The 15,481-nt window shown below is 30.9% G+C and overlaps 1 protein-coding gene across 1 annotated transcript in view; it reads left to right on the forward strand.

The window, feature by feature from the left end:
* LOC111708605 (arginine kinase) overlaps positions 1 to 14,832 on the forward strand; it is a 16,944-nt gene extending 2,112 nt beyond the window's left edge. Inside the window, exons 2-10 of the mRNA XM_023482032.1 lie at positions 1,088 to 1,473; positions 2,884 to 3,044; positions 5,218 to 5,270; positions 5,537 to 5,620; positions 6,305 to 6,406; positions 9,122 to 9,207; positions 10,030 to 10,114; positions 13,169 to 13,258; positions 13,510 to 14,832. Of these exons, the coding sequence (XP_023337800.1) occupies positions 1,088 to 1,473; positions 2,884 to 3,044; positions 5,218 to 5,270; positions 5,537 to 5,620; positions 6,305 to 6,406; positions 9,122 to 9,207; positions 10,030 to 10,114; positions 13,169 to 13,258; positions 13,510 to 13,713 (1,251 nt within the window). The 3' untranslated portion in view covers positions 13,714 to 14,832. The remainder of the gene's footprint in view (positions 1 to 1,087; positions 1,474 to 2,883; positions 3,045 to 5,217; positions 5,271 to 5,536; positions 5,621 to 6,304; positions 6,407 to 9,121; positions 9,208 to 10,029; positions 10,115 to 13,168; positions 13,259 to 13,509) is intronic.
* Positions 14,833 to 15,481: the final 649 nt, after the last annotated feature.

A 15,481-nucleotide genomic window follows, 5' to 3' on the forward strand; every position in this document is an offset into this window, starting at 1 on the left:
ATATTATTATATTATAATTATTATATCATTATCTTATTATTATTAGATTAATTATATAGGGTTTAATAAATATTAAAGAATGGAAAATACAAAATATAAAACCTACTGCGAAAAGGCCTTGCTTAGTTCTTTAGTAAATATTTACATGCATATCATAAACACTGTAATGTAATTAATACAATGAGGCTTTAGTGCCATTCTGAAATTTGAAATTTTGGCTCAAATATGGAAATGCAAAAAGATCAAAAATTGCGGTTTTGGTGGAAATACTGAGCACACTGGTTGCAGAAATACTAAATTGACATTAAAAAATGCCAAGCTATTTGTAATTTGAAAACTGCTCTTTTAGATTTCTCCCTTTAAATTTTAAATAATTGATAGGTTGCACATATATACCTTTATGTACAAACTGATATGGGTTATCAGATTCAGTAGCACGCAATATGATACTAATCATAGATTAATAACAATGCAGATAGACCACTAGATGTCGTTTTTTCAAGATATAGGGGTTTCGCATTGAATTACAAGACAGAGAGAGTACATACAGGTAACTCCTTTGGGCTTCTGCCTCAGGGTTATTGTGAAGAAAAACTCTTAAATCTTGAAAAAAAACTACCTCCAGAGTTCTATCTGTATTGTTATTAATCTATTATACAAATATACATATTCTTTTATTCTGATGTTGTTTAAAGGGACTATTAAGATGTTTAAATACTGATAAACCAATTCGAAAAAGTAGAATATTGAACTAAATTATGCTCCACGAACAATGTTTTGTCATGTATTCATAAACATAAAAACTTTTATGAACTAATTTAGGAGTTTGCTCAATAGGTTTGCTTTATGTATTTAAAACAATATTTCTAACTCATAACAATAACAATAAATAATTGAAAATAAAACTTTAAATATAAAAACAAAGTTGGTGTAATGTTTATGAATTTATATTTCATGTGTTTCATGATGTATATGATTTATGACTTTTATAAACCTATTTGAAAGTAAAATTGGAGGTTAAGCAAATATTAAACTTTTTTTAAACCATACTTGTAATTATTAATACATTTATATTTGTTTTCTCCAGCCGGCTGCCAAACCTAAACCTAAACCTAAACCTAAACCTGACCCGGATACAGAGTATGTAGAGGCAGGGTTTGACAAGCTCCAGGGGGACCCGGAGTGCCACTCTTTACTAAAGAAACATCTATCCAAGGAAATATTAGATGATCTCAAGAATAAAAAGACTGAAAGCTTTAAATCAAGTCTGAAGGACGTAATTCAGTCTGGAATTGAGAACCTGGATTCAGGGATAGGAGTTTATGCTCCGGATGCTGAATCCTATATGATATTCGCTGCTCTCTTCGATCCTATCATCGAGGAGTATCATGGTGGGTTCGGAGCAGAGGCTATGCATCCTGAATCTGATTTCGGAGCCCCAGAAGAGTTTGGCAATCTGGACCCAGACGGGAAGTAAGTTTCTTGTAATCACTGATATCTAGATAACTATGAACGTTATTAAATCCATACGTTTTCGTTTATATATTCCTACTCTCAATAAAAACATATTATTTGTCGACTCTAAACCTTTTTATTACAAGTTTGTATGTTGAAAATAGTTAATGTTATTGTAAAAGAATGTTGAAATGAATAATGTAGGGTTGTAAATAATATAGAAATTATTGACTGAAATATTTCTAAACTACGAAAGTTCTATATAGGCTTTTTAATTTTTTCCATGATATTTACATTAGAATTTATACACATACATTATACATAACTCATAACTCATACCATTTAATAAGTTATTGAAAATTTAGAAAAATTATAAATTTCCGTCAATGGAAACAAAAAATCTACAAAATCATAAATTGTTTTTTTTTATTGACCGAGAAAAAATGATTGCGGGGAACAGTTAAAGACCCTACATATATAAATTCATCCAGATAAAACCACTACAGTATAGCATATATCTAGATAAAAACCCTACAATATATAAATTCATCTAGATAAAACCACTACAGTATAGCATATATCTAGATAAAACCACTACATTATAGAATATATCTAGATAAAACCACTACAGTATAGAATATATCTAGATAAAAACCCTACAATATATAAATTCATCTAGATAAAACCACTACAGTATAGCATATATCTAGATAAAAACCCTACAATATATAAATTTATCTAGATAAAACCACTACAATATAGCATATATCTAGATAAAAACCCTACAATATATAAATTCATCTGGATAAAACCACTACAGTATAGAATATATCTAGATTAAACCACTACAGTATAGAATATATCTAGATAAAACACTACAATATATAAATTCATCTAGATAAAACCATTACATTATAGAATATATCTAGATAAAACCACTACAGTATATAAATTCATCTAGATAAAACCACTACAGTATAGAAAATATCTAGATAAAACCACTACATTATAGAATATATCTAGATAAAACCACTACATTATAGAATATATCTAGATAAAACCACTACAGTATATAAATTCATCTAGATAAAACCACTACAGTATATAAATTCATCTAGATAAAACCACTACATTATATAAATTCATCTAGATAAAACCACTACATTATAGAATATATCTAGATAAAACCACTACAGTATGAATATATCTAGATAAAACAACTACAGTATAGAATATATCTAGGTAAACCCACTACAGTATAGAATATATCTAGATAAATCCACTACCGTATAGAATATATCTAGATAAAACAACTACAGTATAGAATATATCTAGGTAAACCCACTACAGTATAGAATATATCTAGATAAAACAACTACAGTATAGAATATATCTAGATAAAACCACTACAGTATAGAATATATCTAGATATATCGTGTCTACAAGAATCCGATGTGGAAGATCTATTGATGGATTACCCTTTAACCCAAACATGAAGGAAGACGACTATAAGGAACTTGAGACCAAAGCGCAGGCCGCGTTCATTTCTCTACCGGAGACACATGCTGGCACCTACTATCCTCTTACAGGTCAAATAAGAGGCTGACATTTTCCTTTCATAGATTGATCATAAATTTTTCAAATCGATTGAATATTTGATCTCATTTAAAAGCTAACGAAAAAAATGATCAAATCTTAAAAGTCAATATCGGTCACTCAGGAACATCTTTGAGCATATTAAATTAGATAAGATTAGATTAGGTGAGTTCATAATTCCAAACATTGGTTACTTTTTTCGTTTCCACTTAAAGGGAGTGACCGGTAATGCATGGGTAGTTGAACTGAGATTGCAGTATTATCGAAAAAAAATTTAGGATTTATTTGAAACTTATGAGACGTTTTTACGGTGCATATTTGTTCAGCAAATTAATTGTCATAATTAATCTACAGAAAATAGTTTTGAACATTGAGACATTACAGAAACCATGAACTGAATAAGAATACTTATTTTCGATGATAATAGTTAATTTTTATTTTCTCAACCTGTTTCTAAACAACTAACAAATATTGCAATCTCAATTCAACACCATACATTGTCTCTGTCTTCTACAGAGATAGAGCCTGTTCTACGCCGACTACGCGTAACTCCTTTGGGCTTCTGTCTCAGCGTTATTGTGAACGAAGAACACATATATCTTTAAAAGAAGACATCTAGTGTCCTATCTATTATTTTAATTAATCTATGGTTGGAGCAATCCCTTAAGGAGCGTAATCGGGAATTTTTCCAGGGGGGGCGTCTTAATTTTTTTTCTCTTACCAGGTGGGGCTATCACCCATCCCCCCCCCCGAAACCATAGATTTTATGGGTCAAGATGCCAGGGGGGCTTCGTAGCTCCCTCCTATATCAGTGTATACGTCCATGATCTCTTTAAGTGATACGTACAAACGTTTTGTTCGTTAAAATATTTTAATATTTTAGAATTGAAAAGTTTGAGGTGGAATTATTGCCTGACCAAAAAGTATACCAAAGACCAAAGAGAATAGAATATATATTAGAGTGGAATTTACTAGAAAAAAAGTGTAAAACGGCCATTTTGTTGTACTGTTTCCATACTGCAGGTATACTACATATTTGCGCTATATAACCTTTTGGGCCTTGGAACATCATTTTATAGAAAATCTAAAATTTATATTAAAATTATGAAATAGGCTGGTTTCATAATTGACCAATGACCGATGATCATTTCACATAATTTCACATGATTTTCCGTTATAACTATTAATCAAATGATGTTTTTATTAACCTAGTTCATTTTATAAAGTTTATTTAACAGCTTTAAAAAATTCGAAATTGAAATGGATAGTCTAGGAAACATACTGTATTAATGTAATCTACTGCATATAATTTGTGAACATTTACATGATTTGTAGACTTTGAACTCCCTTTCAGACTGAAAGGGACTGACAAAATTCATACCTAGGGATTGGCTGAATTCCACTCTAATATATATTCTATTCTCTTTGATTCCAACCCCAATTATTAAAAACATTAATATCAATATTTAAAGACTTAGCCTGGTATTAGATTTACATTAGTTTTAAATATTTAAAAAACAGTGTGATTTATTTACTAATAGGCTTTCTGGGCGCTTTGCAACCATCTTTTCTTCGTAATTGTAAGACTCAAAATGTTGCGGATTTTTTTGTAAACATTAATAGATTTATAAAATTTCAAAAAATCGACATAAGCCTTCCCAGGGGTCGTGTGAGTTGCTATACAAAATTTGGGCCCGATCGGTATGGCCATTTTATGCCTATATTGGAAACATAGAGAGAAGCCAACTTTTTGTAGATAGCACATTACAGACTACAGTGAAAACAAGACAACTGTGGAATAGGAAGACGACAGTAAAGTAATCTTTCAGTGTGTAATGCTGTAATAAAGCAAAAAAATGATAATATTAGAAAAGTATATCACTTATTATAAAATTGTTTATGCACAATTGTTGTCTTTCATATATGCCTACTGGACTATTTCAAATCACAACATGAGTCTAAATGTCGTATTCCTAATCATCGGTTTCCTGGTTCTCGATGCAGGTTAGGGATATAATTGATATCAGCAATTGATTTCTACTAATGCCAGTAATGTTAAAGGGATTGGAAAATTCTGAATGTCGTCTTTTATCGTAAAAATCTTAAATTGCAATATCTGAAGGAAACTGTCATTAAAAACGTTATTTTTATTTTTTAATGATTTAGGGATGGAAGAAGAAACTCAAAAACAGCTGATAGATGATCATTTCTTGTTCAAGGTTAGATTTAAATTATGGATTGAAAATATCCAAATAATAAAGGATTAAAAAAAAAGAAAAAAATTAAATCAATTCTTGACTTTCTAAATTGGAATGATTGATGAATTAACATGTATTTGTCATTTAGTCAAAGATTCAGATAAAAATATTTTAAAAGGAAACTTATAGTTTAAAATAAACACTAGATAACCTTTATTTTATTAAACGGGTATAATAAAATGTTCAAAAATAAAAAATTCCTAATTTGAAAAAAACTTATTTTGCAGGAGGGAGATAGATTTCTGCAGGCTGCGCATGCAAGTGAGTTCTGGCCAACAGGACGAGGGATATTTCATGATAATGAGAAAAAGGTTTGATTCAGAGAATCATACTTCAGTATGTTTAATAAGACCGAAAATTATCTTTTTTACTTATTTTGACTCAAATATAATTATGTGTTGATTGTCAAAATTTTATCAATGTTGTATATTTTGTTGAAAGATTTACATCAAAAGAAAAAGAAAGTCTAAATTAAAAATTTAAAATTCACATGATTCAGTTGCAAAAATAGATATTTTTAAAATAGTTTTACTGTTGATTGTAAAACAACTTTTACAGGCTTACGCAAGCCAAACTTGCACAGTTCATCCGAATTACTTACGAAATTTTCCTTCATTAGATTTAACTTTATACATTTTCTTATATATTCACCTATTATAAAAGCTAATGATCAAAGATAATAGTTTTCTCATATTATAAGTTAACCAGCTTGGGAACCTAGCTTTGCCTGGAGTTCTATCTATAAAGTTCAGCTAGAACTTGAAAATAAAGTATAGAATATTCCCGTGGTTCTACCGAGTTCCCTAGTCAAAATTTGAAGCAAATCCGTCCAGGAATTCTTGAGTTATGATCGGGCATCAAACAAACAGACAAACAATAGACAGACATTCCTCAAAATGTCGCAAAAAATGTGTTATTTGCACTATTGAGTAAATTATCTTTGATGTTAGAGCTAAAATCGAAAGTTGTGATATTATCAAATCTTAATTGTTCAGTTTCTTGTTTGGGTTGGAGAGGAGGATCATCTTAGGATAATATCAATGCAAGAAGGAGGAGACGTGGGTCAAGTTTACTCTAGACTTGTTCAAGGAGTTCAGGTATACTCTAGACTTGTTCAAGGAGTTCAGGCATACTCTAGACTTGTTCAAGGAGTTCAGATATACTCTAGACTTGTTCAAGGAGTTCAGGTATACTCTAGACTTGTTCAAGGAGTTCAGGTATACTCTAGACTTGTTCAAGGAGTTCAGGCATACTCTAGACTTGTTCAAGGAGTTCAGATATACTCTAGACTTGTTCAAGGAGTTCAGGTATACTCTAGACTTGTTTAAGGAGTTCAGGTATACTCTAGACTTGTTCAAGGAGTTCAGGTATGCTCTAGACTTGTTCAAGGAGTTCAGGTATATTCTAGACTTGTTTAAGGAGTTCAGGTATATTCAAGACTTGTTCAAGGAGTTCAGGTATACTCTAGACTTGTTTAAGGAGTTCAGGTATATTCTAGACTTGTTCAAGGAGTTCAGGTATACTCTAGACTTGTTTAAGGAGTTCAGGTATATTCTAGACTTGTTTAAGGAGTTCAGGTATATTCAAGACTTGTTTAAGTAGTTCGGGTATATTCAAGACTTATTCAAGGAGTTCAGGTATATTCTAGACTTGTTCAAGGAGTTCAGGTATATTCTAGACTTGTTTAAGGAGTTCAGGTATATTCTAGACTTGTTCAAGGAGTTCAGGTATATTCTAGACTTGTTCAAGGAGTTCAGGTATATTCTAGACTTGTTCAAGGAGTTCAGGTATACTCTAGACTTGTTCAAGGAGTTCACATTTATTCTAGACCTGTTCAAGGAGTTCAGGTATACTCTAAACTAGTTCAAGGAGTTCATATTTATTCTAAGATTGAATCTTGTTTACTTACAAAGGATAAAAAAGTAAAAGCATTAAAACTAAGTGTAAAATCAGGTCTATGCAATTGTTTACAATTTTTTGCCATAAAGTGGTGATTTCTTCCAGTAAAAACATTTTTACAGAGAAATGCATTTATCAAAAAAAAACTGTAATACTGGGAGAACTATACTATATTGTTCCGGGACTAGAGAAGATAAAGTTATATTGTTCCGGGACTAGAGAAGATAAAGTTATATTGTTCCGGGACTAGATAAGATAAAGTTATATTATTCAGGGACTAGAGAAGATAAAGTTATATTATTCCGGGACTAGAGAAGATAAAGTTATATTGTTCCAGGACTAGAGAAGATACAGTTATATTGTTCTGGGAATATAGAAGATAAAGTTATATTGTTCCGGGACTAAAGAAGATAAAGTTATATTGTTTCGGGACTAGAGAAGATAAAGTTATATTGTTCCGGGACTAGATAAGATAAAGTTATATTATTTCGGGACTAGAGAAGATAAAGTTATATTGTTCTGGGAATAGAGAAGATAAAATTATATTGTTCCGGGACTAGAGAAGATAAAGTTATATTGTTCAGAGACTAGAGAAGATAAAATTATATTGTTCCGGGACTAGATAAGATAAAGTTATATTATTCAGGGACTAGAGAAGATAAAGTTATATTATTCCGGGACTAGAGAAGATAAAGTTATATTGTTCCAGGACTAGAGAAGATACAGTTATATTGTTCTGGGAATATAGAAGATAAAGTTATATTGTTCCGGGACTAGAGAAGATAAAGTTATTTGTTCAGGAACTAGAGAAACTAAAGTTATACTGTTCAGAAACTAGAGAAACAATAGTTATATGGTTCAGAAACTAGAGAAACTAAAGTTATATTGTTTAGGAACTAGGGAAACCAAAGTTATATTGTTCAGAAACTAGAGAAACTATAGTTATATTGTTCAGAAACTAGAGAAACTAAAGTTATATTGTTCAGAAACTAGGGAAACCAAAGTAATATTATTCAGGAACTAGATTAACTAAAGCTATATTGTTCAGGAACTAGAGAAACTAAAGTTATATTGTTCAGAAACTAGGGAAACCAAAGTAATATTATTCAGGAACTAGATTAACTAAAGCTATATTGTTCAGGAACTAGAGAAACTAAAGTTATATTGTTCAGAAACTAGAGAAACTAAAGGTGTATTGTTCAGAAACTAGAGAAACAAAAGTTATATTGTTCAGAAACTACAGAAACAAAAGTTATATTGTTCAGGAACTAGGGAAGCTAAAGTTATATTGTTCAGGAACTAGAAAAACTAAAAAGTTATATTGTTCAGGAACTAGGGAAACCTTAGTTATAGTGTTCAGAAACTAGAGAAACTAAAGTTATATTGTTCAGGAACTAGGGAAACCAAAGTTATAGTTTTCAGAAACTAGAGAAATTAAAGTTATATTGTTCAGGAACCAGAGAAACTAAAGTTATATTGTTCAGTTTCTCTAATTTCAATATAATGAAGACGACTTTCGATTTCAATTTTGATTTATATCAAGCTATTAAGCAGCATGGATATATGCATAAAAATAGAAGTCAAGAAAAACCATCAATGAAGTAAGCTTTTCTTTGATTACTAATCGCCTACCACCGTGGAAAAACTAAAGTTATATTGTTCAGAAACTAGATTAACTAACGTTATATTGTTCAGGAACCAGAGAAACTAAAGTTATATTGTTCAGAAACTAGATTAACTAAAGTTATATTGTTCAGAAACTAGAGAAACTAAAGTTATATTGTTCAGGAACTAGATTAACTAAATTTATATTGTTCAGAATCTAGATTAACTAAAGTTGTATTGTTCAGAATCTAGATTAACTAACGTTATATTGTTCAGGAACCAAGAGAAACTAAAAGTATATTGTTCAGGAACTAGGAAAAACAATGACATTTGCTCACAGTCCAAGATTTGGCTGGTTAACCTTCTGTCCTACTAATCTTGGAACCACAATCAGGTTTAGGGAGAGTCAAAAAACAATGAAATTAACTTGGTTCAATATATTTAAAGATAACACCGACAAACTAGAGTAAATAAACTCCATTAAACTTCTTCTTATGAAACACTTATAAGGACAATAAGATTGTGTTCTAAATTTCATGTGTCTAGTTTCTCTCTCAAACTGTTCGAACTATCTTTAATTAGAATACATGATGTCCCAATAAACACGGGAATTATTTTTAAAATCTTCTTTAATCTTTAAGGTATTTTTCTTGGTATTTTCAAAATGTTGTCTGCAATTTTGTTACCTTTTAAGTGACAGGAAATTAGGAAATATGTCCAAATTTCAATGAATAAAATAGATAAATTAACAAAGTTGTCACAGAACTCCATAGACATTTTTAATCACGAAATAAGAAAAATCGTGTTTATTTCAACCAAAATTTTGCTGCTAAATAAGCGATTTATATTTAACTATAGCGATTTTTTGGACCCAGATTTGTAGATTTGGGATAGCATAAAACCGGGTGGGACTTTCTTGACTTTCTTGAAATGGATTCGAATAATGTCAAATTATAAATTACACAATATACATGAAATAGGTATATCATGTATGAAGTAAATTGTACATATACAAACCGACCTTTAACAATTAAACTATTGTACAGGGTGTCTCAATAAACATTGGAATTAAGTGACGACTTCTATATCGTCGTCCAGGAGGCTTAAACCGTAAAATTTTCTTGTCATTTCTCAACCAATCAAAGACTATTTTCTATTCGTCTCTTAACTCCCATGTTTATTTGGCACCTGGTATAAAAAGTTTATTTTTTTAAAGAGCGAGTGTACACATCAAACTCCCATTGCTGGCGGCGAAAGGAATGGAAAACCTTCAAAGCGTTGCGGATCAATTTAATCTACAGGTACAGAAAAGTTTTAAATTAATCTTAAGATTTGTCGTCTTCCTATTGCACAGATTTAAGAGACTCCGTAAAGTTTTACTAATTAAGTTTAAAGGGACTGAGGTTCTCAGGTTTTGAACGATACCTAGAGGACATCTATCTGATGTTCCTGTCTCGAGAAATTTATATAAAACTGTGTCAAAATTACACGAAAATTCATATGTATACAGTTTTGCATAAATTGTTACCAATCTGAAAACGATTATATCCCACAGGAGTTTGAGAATCTCAGGTTGGCTCCTATTGTAATTTTTTATTTTATTTTGCATCTTTAATAGATATAATTGATAATATCATTACATATAGGGATATATGGGATATAATCGTTTTCAGATTGGTTGCGTATTTGCTGAATATGATCTGTTTAAACCTACAATTAGTATACAAAATTGTATAAATATGAATTTTCGTATAATTTTGACACAGTTTTATATCAATTTCTCGAAACAAGAACATCAGATAGATGTCTTATAGTTATCGTTCTACTCTTGAGATTCTCAGGTTTCCTCCTATATCCCCTTTCATTTTCCTTTACAGTCCCCTTAAGTTTTTCAATTGAGGTTTGGGAAATCAATTTCTAAGCAAATAGTTTTACCATTAGTTGAAACTTATTAAACGAACATGGGTCTGTGTATGCTAAACGATTGCTGTGTTTCATGTTCATTTGACAATTTAATTTATAACTTCAGTCCAGCAGTCTTGTTTTCTACAGTTGTATGGGTCTCTCTCTCTCTGAAGTTTTTTAATAAATAAGTTTTACTTTTTAATATTTAATAAGGTTTGAAAACATTCGAAACAAATATTTTTACCAATAGTTGAAAATCAACTTATTAAACGAACTGGGTCCGTCTACGCTAAACGCTGCTGTATATTTGACAATTTGGTCGTCTTCCTTCTACATAGTTTTATAGTTTTCCATAAAGTTCTTTGAAAATCATTTTTATTTCTATGGTTTATGTTTAGCATAGAAGGGTTTCTAAGCAAAGAGTTTTACCAATAGTTGAAAATCAACTAATCAAATTAATGGGTCGTCTTAATACGTCTACGCTAAACGATTATTGTGAATTTCACGTATATTTGACAATTCAGAATAATAAATGAGTCCAAGAGTCGTCTACCTTCTACACAGTTGTATGGGTCTCCCTGAAATATTTTAACTAGTCAGTTTTACTTTTTAAGTTTATGTTTTGCAGGCAAGGTTTAGTAAATCAATTTGTAAGTGTTGAGTCGAAAAGAAACTAGAGATATGAATAAATAATAAGAAACTTGATGGATTAGAAACTGTCAACCTTAACCTAGAAAATATTCAATTAGATCCTCAACCAAATAATTAGACTAAACTTGTCGCCAGGGTAGAAGAATCATTAATTGAAAACTAAATCTCTGAGAAAAGGATTAAGCCTGAACTAGCTTTAAACTGAAACTCCTTAACTAATCATAATCTGTAGAGAACCAATTTGAAGCATATTAAAGCAATTTGAAACATATTAAACCAATTTAAAACACATCAAACCAATTTGAAACATATTAAACCAATTTGAAACATGTTAAACCAATTTGAAACATATTATAACAATTTGAAGCATATTAAACCAATTTAAAACATATTAAACAAATTTTAAACAAATTAAACAAATTTGAGATATATTAAACATGTTAAACCAATTTAAAACACATTAAACCAATTTGAAACATATTAAACCAATTTAAAACATGTTAAACCAATTTAAAACAAATTAAACCAATTTGAGATGTTTTAAACATGTTAAACCAATTTAAAACACATCAAACCAATTTGAAACATATTAAACCAATTTGAAACATATTAAACCAATTTTAAACAAATTAAACCAATTTGAAAAATCTTAAACCAATTTGAAACATATTAAACCAATTTGAAACATACTGAACGAATTTGAAATATATTAAACCAATTTGAAACATACTGAACAAATTTAAATCATACTGGACAAATTTGAAACATACTAAACCAATTTGAAACAAATTAAACCAATTTAAAACATATTAAGCCAATTTGAAACAAACTAAACCAATTTGAAACATATTAAACCAATTTGAAACAAATTAAACTAATTTGAAATATATTAAACCAATTTGAAACATATTGAACCAATTTGAAGCATATTAAACTAATTTGAAACATATTAAACTAATTTGAAACATGTTAAACCATTTTGAAATATATCAAAACAATTTAAATCATGTTAAACCAATTTGAAACATATTAAACCAATTTGGAACATAACATACCAAGCAGAAACACGTTAAACCAATTTGGAACATGTTAAACTATTTCTAAGCATATTAAACCAACTTGGAACAAATTTAACCAATTTGGAACATATTCAACCAATTTGAAACAGATTAAACCAATTTGGAACATGTTAAACCAATTTTAAACATATTAAACCAATATTTGAACATGTTTCACCAATTCTAAACATATTAAACAAATTTGGAACATGTTAAACCACTTTGAAAGAAGTAGAACATATTTGAAACACATTTAACAAATTTGAAAAGCTCAATTCGGCCTATATCTAATATTATCAAATCAAACCACCTCAAAAAAAAACTAATGATTCATGACCAAACTGGAATTTTGACCCGAAACTTTTAAACCAAACTAAAAGATTTAAAATCGACTGTAAAGTTGCATACCAAACTAGAAAAATTGAAACCCAACCAAGAACTAAAATCCTGAAACACAAACTGAAAATTTTGAAATATTGACATACAAACTTTAAGCCCAAATTAGAAATAAGAATTGAATCCTTTAATTGGCGAAAAGCTAGCAACTAAAACCCCCAAACTAGAACTTGATACCTCAGTTAAGAACTTTAAATCAAAACTAGAATATTTAAATTTGTTCTTTTAAATGTTTAAATGATTTACGTTTCTTTGAATTAATTTCTCTATTTGGCTTGATTTCATTTTAATAGATGCAATTTTGTTTACATATTTTATTCTAAAAGGTTTGTTTAAATTTGTTAGGTTCGTGGTAGTGCAGGAGAGCACAGTGAGGCAGATGGGGGACTTTATGATATTTCAAACAAGGAGAGATTAGGACTCACAGAATTTCAGGTAAAATAAATATAGGAATAATTTCAGACGTTGCTAACCGTTTAATTTCGTTGAGTTTCGTTACCACGTTACCACTACCAAAAGATTAATGTAGATGTCTCCCTCTGCCGTATAGTTGGACTATTCTCCAGTTATGATAAGAATAGAAAATACATACAAAAATTACAACTTCAGGGTTCAAACTTTTATAAAGATAAACATTTGATGAAATGAGTTTTCATTAAAAAAATTAAAGAAAATATTTTTTTAAGGCGGTAGAGAAGATGTATAAAGGTGTTGAGGAGCTGATCAGGTTAGAGAAGGAGCTGGAGGAAGGAGCAGGGGACGAGGAGAAGAAGGATGAAGAAGCTCCTGCAGAAGACACTCCAGCAGAAGACGCTCCTGCAGAGGAAGCTCCTGCAGAAGAAGCTCCAGCAGAAGAGGAGAAGAAAGAAGATCCACCAGCAGCAGAATAAGCCTACTGACTAAAGTTGATCCTGAGCTTATGATTGTTCCTATGTATATTTTATACATTCTAAAAGTTAGAAACTACAAACAGAATTGAAGTAGTTATTAATATTTTCGAGATTATGGTAGATGTAAATCAGCTGTATATATATACTTGTATATTAATTGCAAGGCTCCTTATTAACTACGCCTAACCCTTCTCAACCAGATCTTAGCACCAATTCTAAACCATTATTTCTGGATTCTTCTCAACCCCTATCCCTGGACCCTTCTCAATCCTATCCATAGACCCTTCTCAATCCTATCCATAGATCCATCCCAACGCTATCTCTAGATCCTTCTTAACCCTTTTCCTTGATCCTTCTCAACCTTATCCCTGGATCCTTTTCAACCATTCTCCTTGATCCTTCTCAACCCTATCTCTGGATCCTTTTCAACCATTCTCCTTGATCCTTCTCAACCCTATCCCTGGATCCTTTTCAACCCTTCTCCTTGATCCTTCTTAACCCTATCTCTGGATCCTTTTCAACCATTCTCCTTGATCCTTCTCAACCCTATCCCTGGATCCTTTTCAACCCTTCTTCTTGATCGTTCTCAACCCTATCCCTGGATCCTTCTTAACCATATTCCTTGATCCTACTCAACCCTATCCCTGGATCCTTTTCAACCCTTCTCCTTGATCGTTCTCAACCCTATCCCTGGATCCTTTTTAACCCTATTCCTTGATCCTACTCAACCCTATCCCTGGATCCTTTCCAACCCTTCTCCTTGATCTTTCTCAACCCAATCCCTGGATCCTTCTCAACCCTTCTCCTGGATCTTTCTCAACCCAATACCTGGATCCTTCGTAACCCTTCTCCTGTATCGTTCTTAATTCAATCCCTGGTTGATCCAGGCTGGATCCTTCTCAACCATACATCACTTTTGGATTGTTTATATTGTATGTATCATATATATATAATATAAGCATCTTTTTACTGCAAATACAATAAAATTTAACAATTTAAGATTTATGAATTTAAATAATGCTTGACATTTTTCTCATGCAGGTGATATTTGTGACTTTTTGACTGTGCTTGGTTAATTTCCTAGCTCTGATATTTTGAAATATATTTGTGTAGTTTTAATTTATTTGAATTAATCTAGATATAAGAAGAATGTCGCTTCTTAAAATTATTAAACATGTATCGACAAAGTTCTAAGCTTAGAATCAGGTCAAACATGTGTCAAGTCCTAAATACTAAACAGTGAACTCGTAGATCTTAAATTTTCAGAAACTTTAGCGATTAAAATAATACTGCCTAGTGCCTACCTTACAGAAATATACCTCCTACATCGTAGAAATATACCTCATACATTGCAGAAATACACCTCCTACATTACAGAAATATACCTCCTAAATTGCAGAAATATATCTCCTACATTGCAAAAATATACCTCCTACATTGCAGAAATATACCTCCTACATTGCAGAAATATATCTCCTAAATTGCAGAAATATACCTCCTACATTGCAGAAATATACCTCCTAAACTGCAGAAATATATCTCCTACATTGCAGAAATATACCTCCTACGTTGCATGCAGAAATATACCTCCTTTCAAGCTAGAGAAACGGTGTTGTCTTCCACCTTATTGATTACTAGCTGAAGTACCCGGCGTTGCCCATAGAATAAAATTTTTTTGGCCTATGTTACCCCTGGGTTCCCTAAAAAAATTCAGCCCGTTCGTTCAAGCCGTTATGCAGGCTATAGAGAACATATATACGAATTTCTT

The sequence above is a fragment of the Eurytemora carolleeae genome, unplaced genomic scaffold (genome assembly GCF_000591075.1).
Source record: "Eurytemora carolleeae unplaced genomic scaffold, Eaff_2.0 scaffold876, whole genome shotgun sequence".
Lineage (NCBI taxonomy): Eukaryota > Metazoa > Arthropoda > Copepoda > Calanoida > Temoridae > Eurytemora > Eurytemora carolleeae.